Genomic DNA, 15,106 nt, shown 5'->3' with positions numbered 1-15,106 from the left:
CCATGCTTCCAGAATCTCTTATTTATCTCATATTCTGTGGTCATTTAGAACTATATCCCTAAAGGGATTGATTCTGCCTCTAATTCTGATTGATTTCAATGGGAGTTCTTGGTATGCTGGGGGAAGGAGAGACAGAAAGAGGCATCTGGTATTGTTCTCTTCAGCCCATTTGGTACAAATGGGTTTGGCAACTAGTTTTTCTCATTATAAAATAGGCTCCTTAGACGCATCACTTTGAATCTCTCTCAAAATGCTGTGAATGCCAAAAAAGGTCCTCTGATGTCTTATTTTTTTCTTTACTATTCTTTTATTTTAGTGTGTTTTTTATTTACTGTGAAAACATAACAAATTAAACTAAGTATGGAAAAATAACACCAAAAATGTTGATCTTTTTTTTGGATGTTTCTTATAATAGGTGCCTTGCAAAATCCTGGCAATTCTCCTGCATTTCTTCTTCCTAAGTGCTTTTGCTTGGATGCTTGTGGAAGGATTTCATCTCTACAGCATGGTGATCAAAGTGTTTGGGTCAGAAGAGAGCAAGCATTTATACTACTATGGGATTGGATGGGGTAAGTGTTTGTTTAATAACAATCTCCTTCTTATTTCTTTTAAACTTGCAAGAAGAGCTCATGTGTGAATCCTGGGCATCAAATTTTGTATAGTGCTGAAAAAACTGAATTTTGGGATAGCATTAAATAACAGTACTGTGTGATTTTATGCGATGTGCAATCTCACCTATTGGAAGTGTTTCTAAGTTAGTCAAAAGATGGAAGCAGAGGTAACAGTGTTCACAGTCTATTTTTCAAAGAATATGTGTGTTATGCAGGAAGTTGCATCACTTTTCTGACCATAAATGCACTTTAAAGTATATAGAACCCAATCCAAATCCCATAGAAGCAAATGGAATCAATTGTTTTGATTTCTCTGTTAGTTGGATCTGATACTTAGTCATAAAGCCAATAATGGAATGATTTGAGTTCTTGCAGTACTCACATGTCGTGTGTCTGCCACTGATTCATTTTGAGATATTGTGGATTTCATCGTGTATTTCCCCAATGGATATAACACATCAGGATATCCTGAGATTTCATTAGCTGATGATTGTACAGGTTGAACCACTTGTCTGGTAGGATGTTGCTGGACCAGAGAGCCCTGGCAGCTGGGAGTGACTGGCCAGCAGCAGAGCTGGGAGCCTGGCAGCCCAGGCTGGCAGACAGGTCTGACAGCAGAGCCAGGCCAGTGGCCAGGACCATCATCAGAGCTCTGACAGCAGCCAGAAGAGGAGCTAGACCACCAGCTAAGGGCATAGAGCACATCTGGGGGCAAGGAGTCTGGTGGCTGTGGCTGGTTGCCCAGAGGCAGGGAGCTGGCATCCGGGTTGGTAGTAGACCCTGGCTTGGGGAGCAGACCCTAGCAACCAGAACTATCAACAGACCTGGTCTGGGGTCAGAGAGCTCAGTGGCTGGGCCTAGCAGTGGAGCCTGGCAGCCAGGAAGGGAGCTTGTCTGATGGACCCTGACAGAACTGGGAGTCCATCGTCAGAGGGGCTGGAATTGATCTCCCCTTGTCTGACAAACTCAGTTATTCAGGAATGATAAAGTTCCCAAGGGTGCTGAACCAAGGAATTCCACCCTGTAAAAACACTTTGACATTCTTAGGTGAAAGGTGCTACATAAGAACCCAATTTCAAGATTAAAATTCCTGTATTCAGGAATATTGAACAGGGTGATCCACTACTTTTTCTTCAATTTCTTGCTCATGTCCATTCCACAATAGGTATGTGGGCTGGATATATGCTCTAGTGCAGTAAGATTTTCACTTAGCATTATCCATAGGGGAGCAGCTCTAGTGACCCATGGAGTGCTGCCCTATGGTGCAGTATAAGGGGTGCTGCATTCCTCCCCACCTTTAGTTCCTTGCTGCCTGTGATAATTCATCAGAACTGCTATGCATCTGTAGATCCATGACATGATGACATGATCTTCAGTTCACATGTTCACATCTCACTATGCCATTGTTCAGCAGAACTATGCTTCAGTCAACATGGCCTTGAACTCCTACTACCTCCTCCCTCCCTCCCTCCACTAGAGATAATGCTTGGAATGACCTATTGTAGAATGGACATAAGGAAGAACTCAAAGAAGAAAAGATGGTTAACTTTTTGTACTGGTGTTCTTCAAGATGTGTTGCTTATCTCCATGTCAAGTCTCTCCCTCTTTTCTCACTGTTGGAGTTTAAACCAAGAGGGAACTGAGGATGGGGAGCACACATACTACCCCTTATACCATGCCATGGAGGATCAACTTTAGAGTTTGCTAAAGAAAAAACTTCTGGCACCCTCTAGTGTAGAATGGATATGACCAACACATCTCAAAGAATACCAGTTATGAAAAGAACTTTTTTTTTTCCAAATGCAGGAGCCAAAATTTCAGCTGCACACACACTAAAGTGAATAGAAAAAAATCTCACTACACTTGTCTTATTCAGAAGTCTTTACACAAGACAAAAGATATCTTGTTTGTATTGTTTTGGAGACATGTGAATGATGCTCGGCAAAGCATCACAATTAGAAGAAAAGAAAGTGATATACTGGAACAAATGGAGAAGTGAGAAAAGATAATAAAGAACAGAATAGCTATATCATTATGGTTAATTTAAAAAATATTTTAAAACAGGCATTATCTTTTCTCCACTGATTTATTTGGAAGCTGATTGAAAACCAGTTATAACAATAATACACACCTACTGCAGTCATAATTAGAATATTCAATATCTATTCCACACTGCAGGTTTTGGCAGTACCAATGCCTGTTTCAACTGCTTTTAATTTACCTTTTTTCAGCATGACCTTTTTATTCTGCTCATCACTTTCTTTTCCTTTTAAAAATTTTCTAATCTTATTTTCTTCAAAGTGCCTCTACATCCACCTTCTTGGGTAACATGGTCTCCATCATAAGGGAGCAAACCTTAGATGAATTAGTTAAGACCTTCCCCCTCCTCTTTGCTTCTCTACAAAAGGTTAGAAATATCAAATTCATTTATAGCTTTGTCAGTTGCTGTGGAGAAAATCAGAAAGAGAACAGCTGGTGTTTTTTGAACGTGCCAGCTAATCAGTGACTCTTAGATAATGGAAATCCTTGGAGAAAACAAACATTCCTATTGGTTGTTGTAGCAATTAACTCTCTTATAACTCTCCAAATGTTCTTTAATTGGCTACGTGATCTGTGACTCCCACCACTACTTGGTTCCACTGCAGATAGCCAATTAATATTCTTCATTGGCAAGTGTTCACCATTATGTCTGGGTGAAAACTGAAATGGGGATTTTACCAAACCAGAGATCAATTAAAAATTCCAAGCAAAACTGTCAAATGTTTGATTTCTAGTAAATCTTTTGAAAAACACTTAATTTTCCAAGCTTCCTTAATAGTACTGTTGTCCCCCTCCTCTGCATGGTTCTATAGACTCATGTACTAATAATAAACAAACAAACATGGAATTAGTCACCCCAAATGGAAAATTAGTTAAAAACAGAACTTTACTGGACATTGGATCTGAGCTCTTTATAAGAGAGGCCAACAACAAAAAAAGAGATTGAAAGGGAGAAATCATATTTTTTGTCCTTTTCCTAACTGATCTAAAATGAATTCAACCAGGAAAACAAAATAAAATATTACTTGACTCTGAATCTGCGGGTGAAATAGGAACCTTTGGGACAATGAGAGAGAGAGGTTTGGTTGAATGCAAAAGTCAAGTCACTAGACTCGACTTTCCATTTTCATGCATGTTTGACTTGCTTGTTTAAAGATTATTTATTGCTGTTGCATTTTCTTTCCTCTTTGTAAATGATAAATGAATGTCAAGCCTTTGCATCTTGAAATTAAACTCACTTTGCTGTTAGTGGACTGCCAAAATTGTATCTGATTTGAGATGTGTTTAACTTGTTGAATTTAACTTAACATGAGGCCAGGAAGATATTCCCCAATGCATCTTCCTCCTACTTCCTATGTTGAGAATAATCCAAATGAACAGGATGATAAAAAGGGCTCTAAAAGCGATCCCAGCAATTACAGAGCAGTAAGTCTCACGTCAGTACCGAGCAAATTAGTTGAAACAATAGTAAAGAATAAAATTGTCTAACACAGAGAAGAACATCATTTGTTGGGCAAAAGTCAATGTAGTTTCTGTAAAGGTAAATCTTGTCTTATTAATCTATTAGATTTCTTTGAAGGGGTCAACAAATGTGGAGAAGGGGGATCCAGTAGATATAGTATACTTAGATTTCCAGAAAGCCTTTCACAAAGTCCCTCACCAAAGGCTCATACGTAAATTAAGTTGTCATGGGATAAGAGGAAAGATCCTTTCATGGATTGAGAACTGGTTAAAAGACAGGAAACAAAGGGCAGGCATAAATGGTAAGTTTTCAGAATGGAGAGGGGTAACTAGTGGGGTCCCCCAAGAATCAGTCCTAGGACGAATCCTATTCAACTTATTCATAAATCATCTGGAGAAATTGCTAAACAGTGAGGTGTCAAAGTTTGCAGACAATACTAACATGCTCAAGATAGTTAACACCAAAGAAGACTGAAGAACTTCAAAAAGATCTAACAAAACTTAGTGATTGGGCAACAAAATTGAGTCATCATGCATTGTTCTCTGAAGACCTCCATGCAGTGTACAGCAGCAGTCAAAAAAGCAAACAAGATGTTAGGAATCATTAAAAAAGGGATAGAGAATAAGACAGAGAATATCTTATTGCCCTTATATAAATCCATGGTACGCCCACATCTTGAATACTGCATACAGATATGGTCTCTTCATTTCAAAAAAGATATACGGGAATTAGAAAAGGTTCAGAGAAGGGCGACTAAAATGATTAGGGGTTTGGAATGAGTCCCATATGAGGAGAAATTAAAGAGACTAGGACTTTTCAGCTTGGAAAAGAGGGGACTAAGGAGGGACATGATGGAGGAATGTAAAATCATGAGTGGTGTGGAGAAAGTGAATAAGGAAAAGTTATTTACTTGTTCCCATAATATAAGAACTAGAGGCAACCAAATGAAATTAATAGGCAACAGGTCTAAACAAATAAAAGGAAGTTCTTCACACAGCGCACAGTCAACCTGTGGAACTCCTTGCTTGAGGAGGTTGTGAAGACTAGGACTATAACAGAGTTTAAAAGAGAACTATATAAATTCTGGATGTTAAGTCCATTAATGGCTATTAGCCAGGATGTATAAGGAATGGCGTCCCTAGCCTCTCTTTGTCAGAGCATGGAGATGGATGGCAGGAGAGAGATCGCTTGATCATTACCTGTTCGGTTCACTTCCTCTGGGGCACCAAGCATTGGCCACTGTTGGCAGACAGGGTTCGGGGCTGGATGGACCGTTGGTCTGACCTAGTATGGCCATTCTTATGTTCTTATTGGTAACTACTAATGACATATGAGCAAATCACTCTCTCTTTGTGATACCTTTCTATGAATTAGTGTCAGGTACAAACTTATGGAATACATTCTTCAGTCTGATTAGTTTAGATGAGTTGTGTTTCTTAGAGAATGACTAGTTTACATGTCCATAGTGCCATTCAGGCATCTTACAGCTGCTCTTAAAAAAAAAAAGTTTGAAAGCTGCCTTGGATTGCTGTCAGGAGAATCCTATATAATATTTTCAGAGAAACCAAAGAACCACTAAGAAAACCCCATATTTCATGTTTTGCTTCACATGCGCAACTCATTCCAGGTTTACTGGATCACTGGACTGAATAAACTTAGGCCCAGTTGTGAGAAAGCCTAGGCTAATTTGTGGTTTGGTGTTGAAATGAAATTTGTTGGTTCGTATTCTTTCAGTGCTAGAATGAGAGAAACCTGGCAGTTGGGATTGAGCCTTCCAAGGGAAGTAGTGGGGGCAAAAGATCTATCTGGCTTCAAGATTAAGCTAGATGGATTTTTGAAGGGGATGGTTTGATGGGATAACATGATTTTGGCAACTAATTCACCTTTCACTATCAGTGGTAAATAGGCCAATGGAGGGATGATAGGAGTTACTATAGAGAACTTTTTCCTGAGTGTCTGGCTGGTGAGTCTTGCCCACATGCTCAGGCTTCAGTTGATCACCATATTTGGGGTCAGGACGGAATTTTCCTCCAGGGTAGATTGGCAGAGGCCCTGGAGGTTTTTTGCCTTCCTCTGTAGCATGGGGCACGGATCACTTGCTGGAGGATTCTCTGCATCTTGGGGTCCTTAAACCATTTGAGGTCTTCAATATCTGAGATATAGGTGAGAGGATTATTCTAGGAGGGGTGGTTAAGATTCTGTGGCCTGAATTGTGCAGGGGGTCAGACTAGATGATAATAATGGTCCCTTCTGATCTTAAAGTCTAGGAGTCTATGGGTACGTCTACACTACAGCGCTAATTCGAACTAAGCTAATTCAAACTAACGCATCTAGAACTAAAAACTAGATCGAATTAGCGTTTTGCTAATTCGAACTAGCGCGTCCACATTAAGTGGACCGTGAAGCGGGGTTAAGGATGGCTGGAAGCAGTGCCGGCAGGGCATCAGAGGAGGACTTAGAGCGTGGAGATGCTGTCTCAGGCTAGCCGAGGGCTGTGCTTAAAGGGTCCCGACCCCCACCCCAGACAGACAGTTCTCAGGGGTGCCCCGCTTGCAAAGCAGTCCTGGCTTGGAGTACCTGGACTACCCACACTGGGCACATCACAGAACTCGGCCATCAGCCCGGCTGCACTTGCCGCAGGCTGCCATCTGGGGAGAGGGGGCAATTGGGGGGCTGCAGGAGAGCTTCCACCCCCAGAAGCCCGCAGAGCCAGCCCAGTCCTCCCCATTGTGGGCCCGTGCCCCATTCCTCCCTCACCTCCTTCCACTTACCCTTCCCTAGCCCCTCTTCTTGATGTACAAACTAAAGATAACGTGTCTTCCAAAATGGAATCTGTCTTTATTGAACAAAACTGGGGGAGACTGGGAAAAGGAGGTGGGAGAGGGGAAAAGAGAGGCTAGGTGAGGGGAGGGCAACTAAAATGATCAGGGGTTGGGAACAGGTCCCATATGAAGAGAGGCTAAAGAGACTGGGACTTTTCAGCTTAGAAAAGAGGAGACTGAGGGGGTTCAGGATAGAGGTCTCTAAAAGCAGGAGTTGGGTGGAGACGGTGCATACAGAAGAGTTCTTCATTAGTTCCCATAAACAAGGACTAGAGGACACCAAAGGAAAGGAATGGGTAGCAGGCTTCAAACTAGTAACAGAAAGTTGTTCTTCACAAAGCAAAGAGTCAACCTGTGGAACTCCTTGCTGCAGGAGGCTGTGAAGGCTACAACTGGCACAGAGTTTAAAGGGAAGTGAGATCAAGTGAGGGAGGTTGGGTCCATGGAGTGGTATTAGCCAGGGGGTAGGAGTGGTGTCTCTGCCCAAGGTTTGTGGAAGGCTGGAGAGGGATGGCACGAGACAAATGGCTTGGTCACTGTCTTCGGTCCATCCCCTTCAGGGTCCCTAGGGTTGGCCGCTGTCGGCAGACAGGCTACTGGGCTAGATGGACCTTTGGTCTGACCCAGTACGGCCATTGTAAGCTCAGGGCTCAGGGTCGGGGGTCTCAGTGGACCCCCTTGATTCTCTTGCACACCTGCTCCTGGGTGGCCAGGCTGGCAGCTATCCTGCCCTAGACGGCCACTTTCCTGTGCCTAGTGCGGAGATCATGGATGAGGTCCACGATGTCTGCACTAGCCCAGGCGGGTGCCTGCCTCTTGCGATCCCGGGCAAGCTCCTGGGAGCCGCCAGCCTGGTCCCGGGAAGAGGGGGAGGGCTGAGGGGCATCAGGTGGGTGGCTCGATCCGTGCCAGGTGCAGGGTCTGCTAGCTGGGTGCTGGCAAACTTACACCTGGCACGGGCACTATAGCCAGCCCGTGTCCCTTTAAGGGGTCTGGGGCTGGGAGGGGGGCAGACGAGTTTCCCTGGTGTTGGCCAGAGTGGCCACCAGGGAAACCTGGGGAGGGCTAGCCTCCCACTAGTTCAAATTAAGGGGCTACACACCCCTTAATTCGAACTAGCTAGTTCGAACTAGGCTTAATCCTCATGGAATGAGGATTACCTAGTTCGAACTAAGCGCTCCGTTAGTTCGAATTAAATTTGAACTAACGGAGCGCTATTGTAGCGCCTATGAAAGTTAGTTCGAACTAACGTCCGTTAGTTCGAACTAACTTTGTAGTGTAGACATACCCTATGAGATTTAATTTGAGATTTTTTAATCCATAGTGCAGGGAATGCAAATCCAAATGGATCGAAACCTAAGAAAATGTTCTCACAAACTGCTAAGAAGTGAAACTGGCAAGTTTCACATTATTCTATTTAAAGATGATTTTAAAAATATCAAGATCAAGGGTATTAATTTTATTTGTAAGGGAATTGCCTGACAGCATAAGATTTGATTAATTAACAAAAAATTGTCATTAACTGCTGTTTGAAGACACATTTGAGTGTGATTTGTATGTATTGGAATGTAAGTTTAGCCTTCTCCCCACTACTCTTCCTATGTTTAATATTAGCATTAATTATTTATAAGGTCTCAGAGGTGTAGCTGTGTTAGTCTGTAACTAAAGAAAAAAAGAGTAGTCTGTAGTACCTTAGGGTGTGTCTAGACTACATGCCTCCTTCGACGGAGGCATGTAGATTAGCCAGATCGGAAGAGGGAAATGAAGCCGCGATTAAAATAATCGCGGCTTCATTTAAATTTAAATGGCTGCCCCGATCTGCCGATCAGCTGTTTGTCGGCAGATCGGGGGAGTCTGGACGCGATGCCCCGACAAAGAAGCCTTTCTTCATCGACACAGGTAAGCCTCGTGAAACCAGGCTTACCTGTGTCGATGAAGAAAGGCTTCTTTGTCGGGGCATCGCGTCCAGACTCCCCCGATCTGCCGACAAACAGCTGATCGGCAGATCGGGGCAGCCATTTAAATTTAAATGAAGCCACGATTATTTTAATCGCGGCTTCATTTCCCTCTTCCGATCTGGCTAATCTACATGCCTCCGTCGAAGGAGGCATGTAGTCTAGACACACCCTTAGAGAGTAACAGTATGCCAGTGTGCCTGCTGGGGGATGCGGCCTACCCCTTACAGCCCTGGTTGATGAAGCCCTACATGGGACACCTGAACCCCTCCCGGCAGGCCTTCAATGCCAGGCACAGCAGGACCTGCATTGTGGTCAAGGGTGCCTTCGTCCGGCTGAAGGCCCGATTTAGATGCCTTCTTACCTACCTCGACCTCTCCGAGCACAATATTCTGCACATGATGGCAGTGTGCTGTGTGCTCCACAATTTATGTGAGCGGAAGGGGATGGATTTCCTGCCAGCCTTGATGGCAGAGGCTGACTGCCTGGCTGGCCAGTATGCACACCCCGCATGGCTGCCAGCCGGGAGGGCCTTCGGGGGGCTGTCCGCATCCGGGAAGACCTGTGGGAGAGCTTCCAGGCAGACGAGGACTGAATTCCCCCTCGCGTGCCCCACCGGGTTCTTGTGCCTTACATTCCACCCCCACCTCCTTCCCTCTTTTCCCTCCCTAACCCGCCATCCTGATGTACAATAAAAACACCCGTGTTGCCACAAAAAACTCTCTTTATTTAACATAACTGGTGTGGGGAGAGGGTCGGAATGAGGGCGGGAGAGAGGAGGGGGGAAACCTGGGAGGAGGGAGCTGGAAGGGGGAGACAAGGGGAGGAAGGGGGAGGGGAAACTCAGGGTTGGGGGTCTTACTGGCACTCCTGTCTCGCAGCGCTGCGGGTGTGGAGGCCTTGAGTCCCCAGGGGGGAGTGGGTATGGAGGGTGGGGTGGAAGAAGTGGGAGGAGGAGCAATAGCTGGGGTGGCCGCAGGGGCTGGAGCAGCAGGAGGCAGCAATCGTTCCACCAGGGTCTGCAGGTGCGCGCAGAGGGCACAGCCCTGCCCACGCAGCTTCCGCAAGCTCTCCTGCCGCAGCTGCAGGTCTTCTTGCACCCAGTGCTCCTGGCTGTGGACCTGCCTTCCCTGCAACCGCAGGTGCTGCCGCTAGTACTCCTCCTGGTTGCGGGTGCACCTACTGGCCTGGGTGTGGGTGGATGTTGCAGGTGGGGTGGTGCGCCCTGCACTCACAGGTGGTGCGGCTGTGGTGAAACAAGAGAAATGGTCAGTTCTCCCTGCGGACACAGTGGGTGAAACCCAGCCCCCCTTTGCAAGGCAAGGACGGCAGGTCTCCGCACCATCACGTCCTGCTATCCCTGGGAGTATGAGCTGGCCCAGGACTGCACCCCTGCCGCTGTGCTGCCTATAGTGTGTGTGGGGGGGGCGGGGGGAGATGTGCCCTGCCTTTGTGTAGAGGGGTCATCTGGAGGGAGGGCAGTGTGCAGTGCCTTCACGCGTGGACGCGTGTGGGGAACAGGCCAGGGCCTCTGTATGGCACTTAGCTGGGGCCACATGTCCCGGCTGGCATGGCAGATGCACAGGTTGGTGCCTGCTCCATGGTCAGCAAGGCCCATGCACATGGTCCCTGGGCTCCTCCTTCTCCTCCACCCCGCATAAGGGGACCGTGATGGCACTCACATGTGGAGGCCTCCCAGTGTTGGATGAGACTGCTTAGGGGCTCTCTGGTGTGTCTCTGGTGTGTCTCTGAGGTCCTGGGTGCAGGGCATGCTCCCTGCAGGCTCCTGCAGCTCCTGGCTGTCATCATCGTTCTCTTCCTCTTCTTCCCCTGTGTCAGGGGTAGGGCCTCTGCCCCGGGTTAATGACCACCGGGGGGCACGGACCATCTGACCCCCAGAATATGGTCCAAGGCCTCATAGTGTGGGCAGGTGTCTGGGTCAGCCCCTGGTTGGGAGCCCTTGGCATAGGCCTGCAGCAGCTCCTTTATTTTCATCTGCACCTGCTCCTGGGTGCACATGTGGCCTCTGGTGGCCAGGCTGGCAGCCATGCGGCTGTAGACGACCACATTCCTGCACCTAGTGCAGAGATCATGGGCATTGGAGGCCTCCCCCCAAACCTCAGTGAGGTCCACGATCTCCGCACTAGACCAGGCAGGTGCCCTCCTTTTGCGGCCCCTGGCAGGCTCCTGGGAGCTGCCAGCCTGGTCCTGGAGAGCAGTGGAGGGCTGGGTGGCAGTGGGTGGCTGGCTCATGCTGTGCCAGGTGCATGGTCTGCTGGCTGTGAGCTGGCAGGCTGGCAACTGGCACAGGCACTGTGGCCAGAATCTGCCCCGTTGAGGGCTCTGGTGCTAGGTGGGGAACAGATGAGTTTTCCTGGTTGTGCCCAGAGTGGCCACCAGGGCACTCTGGGAAGGGCTTAAGGCCCCCTATTTTGAATTAAGTGTCTACACAGCACTTAATTCAAAATAACTATTTCAAATTTGGAGTTACTCCGCATAGAATGAGGTTTACTAAATTTGAAATAAGGGCTCTGCTATTTCGAATTAAATTTGAAATAGAGGTTTGCATGTATAGACGCTATTGAAGTTAATTCAAAATAATGGCTGTTATTTCGAATTAACTTTGAAGTGTAGACATACCCTCAGTATCTAAAATGGGTGGATTTTGATTGTCAACCCTACAGTGCTCTGAAACACTTGAAATCTTCCCAAAGAATGTAAATCTGTCAATACAAATCAGGATGATAGGAAATTGTTTTGTATTGCTTTAGAGAAACCTGCATTTGAATTGGCTGTTGGGTTTTCTTAATCCCATTTAACATCATGTCATTGTTGAAAATGTGTCAAAACAGCCCTGAAATAATTTAACTAGTCAGGTATATTCCAGATTGTTTATCAGGTACTCTCGTAGTCTGTCTTACTACAGGTTGAACCTCACTAGTCCCGCACTCTTTGATCTTGTACCTGACAAGAGAAGTTCCACATGTATCTACCTATAATCTGGCTATGGATCCACTTCATTGATAATGGATGATGCTAGTTAATGGATCCCAGCATATAATATATTCCATTTTGAATTTGATTAATGCATTAGAACTACAAAGTAAATAGAAACTACAGTATATTATAGAAATAGCTACAAGGTTTAATGCCAAAGAAATCTGAACATTGTTGAAGTAACTGCTGCTTGAATTAAGGTGGCCGTGCCAGGAGAGGTAACATCTTTTATTGTAATAACTTCTGAATATATATATGTCTATTCACATTGCTGTCTCTCACATTCAGAATAAACACATAGGGCCATCAAGAGGATAGACGTGAAGAGAGTCATACCTAGGTTTATCAGTTTCTAACATAGTATTGGCATCTTGACTTTGCATGCAGATGCAAATGCTTAATTACACATCAGCCCACTTAATGCTGCCTTCCTCAGCGATGTGTAAATAGTTCTGGGTGCTCATGTATTATGAATGGCAACGAGTTTCCGTTGCTTAGGCTTCATTTGTAGAAAGTTTCTGTAAATAGTAAAAGAGATAGTTAGCCCTTAGCAGTGGTTAGAGTTCAGTTAGCCCAGTCTAGGGTCCAGCCAGGGGATGGGGCATGCCCTTGTCCCTAGAGTTTAAGCTCTAGGATTGCTGTAAGCACCCTATGCCCATCAGTGAGCTGCATAGCGATTGCCTCAGGTTCCTTGGCAAAGGACACATAAGCAACAAGTGAAACATCTGTAAGTCCTTTAAACCCAGGACTAACTCAATGAAATCGAGCTCAAAGTGCTCTTGATGAAGTCAGCACTTCCTTTGCCTCAGAGAAGGGGTCTGAATTGGTACCCAGTACTGCAGCATCTAAGCATTGTGCCCCACTGTTGCCATCAATGAGCTGACACTGATCCCCCTGTGCAGTCCCAGCCAAGAAGCTGAAGAAGGCCAGGATTCAATCTCCTACTCCTGGCAAAAGGAAGGACAGGGCTAGGGATGAGCTGGGCGTGACTTTGGGCCACTCATCTCCCCATTTGAGAAGTTGGGCCTCAGATCATGCTGAGTGATGCAGCTCATCCTGTTTCTTGCTGGAAGCGCAGACACAGATGAGACCCTGCATAAGCTTTTAGGTGCCACTGATGTCTGAAGTTCTCCAAGCTGTGCAATAAACCCTGATGCCTCTAGTGTTGCCCACACCTGGCTCCAGTGGACTCAGACTTTGAGGTAAACATGTATGGGGACTCTTTCATCCACCTTCACCTCCACAGCACCTCTCCCTATCATGTGGTACTCCCTTGCACCAGTAATCCACTAGAAGCAGACATGCCTCAGATCTGGGAAGGTGGTTGCAATTATGTCCTCTCCAGACTCTGGGCATCAACACAGGAGTCAAGATAAACCTCACTGTTACTTGGCACAGATCCATAGAGGCAGATGCCTCCCACTGAGACAAGATGTTACAAATCCTGAGAACATTCGGGAACAATAGCTATGGACCCTGCCATCCATCTCCCAGGAGGGTGTCACTGCATTCAGGGAGATCCCTAGCCAGCCAGCCTGCAGCACATCAAAGTCCCACTCCCCATCCTGATACCAGTAGTAAAGCACGAGGCATGGCTGCTCAGATCTGCTGAGTCCTGCCAGTCACTGGTTGAACCGTTCCTCCTTCAGGCATAATCAGTGTCACCACTGATTGCAAACTTACCGCTCCAGATCCTGGATACAGGTACCTACTGTTTCAAATATGGCTCCTATATGAGGCAGGGCTTGATATCAGGAGTACAACCTCCCAGACGCTCTGTGCAGTCTATATCACAAGCACCGAGATCTACCCCAGGGACAAGGTAGCCAACCTCTGCAAGACCCACTGTACATAAAGCCCAAGGGCTATAGACAGTGCACAAGCCACCCGCCCACACCTCCTGCCCAGTTGGACTGGATCTGCTCCTAACAGAGGGTTAAGAAATCATTTTGAAGCTATGCCTGGGACACCACTTCAGAATACTCCATGTATCCAATCTTACTAGATTTTGGCAACTGCTTTTCCCATTTCCTCCTAACATGGTCAGACATAATACCGCTGGGTCCTCAGTACAGTAGTGCACAGAAACACCCTCCATTTATTTCCACCCTCCCCTGCATCTCTTCAGGGACCCTTCACAGGAGAGTGCCTTGAGCAGGAGGTTTAAGGGTTTCTGCAACTAGAGACAGTGGAGGGGATATCACCTCCATATCAGAACAAAGTTTTCTATTCCTGGTATTTTTTTTATTCCAAAGGCCAGGGGTGGTCTATGTCCTGTCCTAGATCCACAAGATATCAACAAGTACCCATGAAAACTAAAGTTTTGTATGTCTCTTTAGGCTCCATCATCTCCTCCCTGAATCTGGGAGACTGGTATACCGCCCTTGATCTGAAAAATGCATACTTCTATCTGCAAAAGCGACAAGGAGTCCTGTGGCACCTTATAGACTAACAGATATATTGGAGCATAAGCTTTCATGGGCAAAGACCCATTGCACACAAACCTCATTCCACGAGGAGTAACAGTTAATTCCAACTAAGGGGTTAATCTCAGAATCCTGCTTCTGTGCCGCGTATAGACACGGGCAGTTACTTTGGGCTAGTCAGTTTCCAAAATGGCGACCGGACGGGACTATGCTAATCAAGCGTGGGATATTTAAATCCCACGCTTCATTAGTAATTTCAGTCACCCTCATTAGCCTCTCTAGTTCGAACTAGGGGGCTAGTTTAGACGTACCCTGAGTCTCTTTCTCGGACATCCTGGGCACCTTGTAACCTTGCTGAGCTCATCTCTCCAGCCTTCTTCAATTGGTTCCCAACCTTTTTTATACCACGGACCAGCAAATCCATTTACAAACTTTTGGCAGACTAGTAACATTTTATTTGCATATTCATTATGCAAATAACAAATATGCAAATAAAATGTTACCAGTTTGCCAAAAGCCCTGGCCCCCAGAGCCGCTGCAAACAGCTGGGTTCAACTGCGCTAGCCCCCTGTCCCTTCAGGCTTAAGAACCCACCACCACCAGACCCCCCACAGTGCCAACCTTCTGTTTCCAGAGCCCCACTGCACCCAACCCCTTCAATGTCCTCCCCTCCCCAGGGCCAGCCCCAAATGTTAGCCCCATCCCCATAACTCCCCAGTGTCATGCCTGCCCCTGTAGCCTCCCTCCCCCCTACTAGCCTCACCTCCAGAGCCCCCCAGTGCCAGCTCCCCAC

At 46.3% G+C, this 15,106-nt stretch overlaps 1 protein-coding gene across 4 annotated transcripts in view; it reads left to right on the top strand.

The window, feature by feature from the left end:
- ADGRD1 (adhesion G protein-coupled receptor D1) overlaps positions 1-15,106 on the top strand; it is a 332,179-nt gene that overhangs the window by 235,016 nt on the left and 82,057 nt on the right. For all 4 annotated transcript variants that reach the window (XM_006120531.5, XM_075898421.2, XM_075898422.2 and 1 more), the window contains one exon: positions 416-569. In XM_006120531.5, the coding sequence (XP_006120593.3) occupies positions 416-569 (154 nt within the window). The remainder of the gene's footprint in view (positions 1-415; positions 570-15,106) is intronic.

This window comes from Pelodiscus sinensis, chromosome Z (genome assembly GCF_052426305.1).
Source record: "Pelodiscus sinensis isolate ZL-2025 chromosome Z, ASM5242630v1, whole genome shotgun sequence".
NCBI lineage: Eukaryota > Metazoa > Chordata > Testudines > Trionychidae > Pelodiscus > Pelodiscus sinensis.
This window is presented reverse-complemented; position numbering and strand designations above follow the sequence as displayed.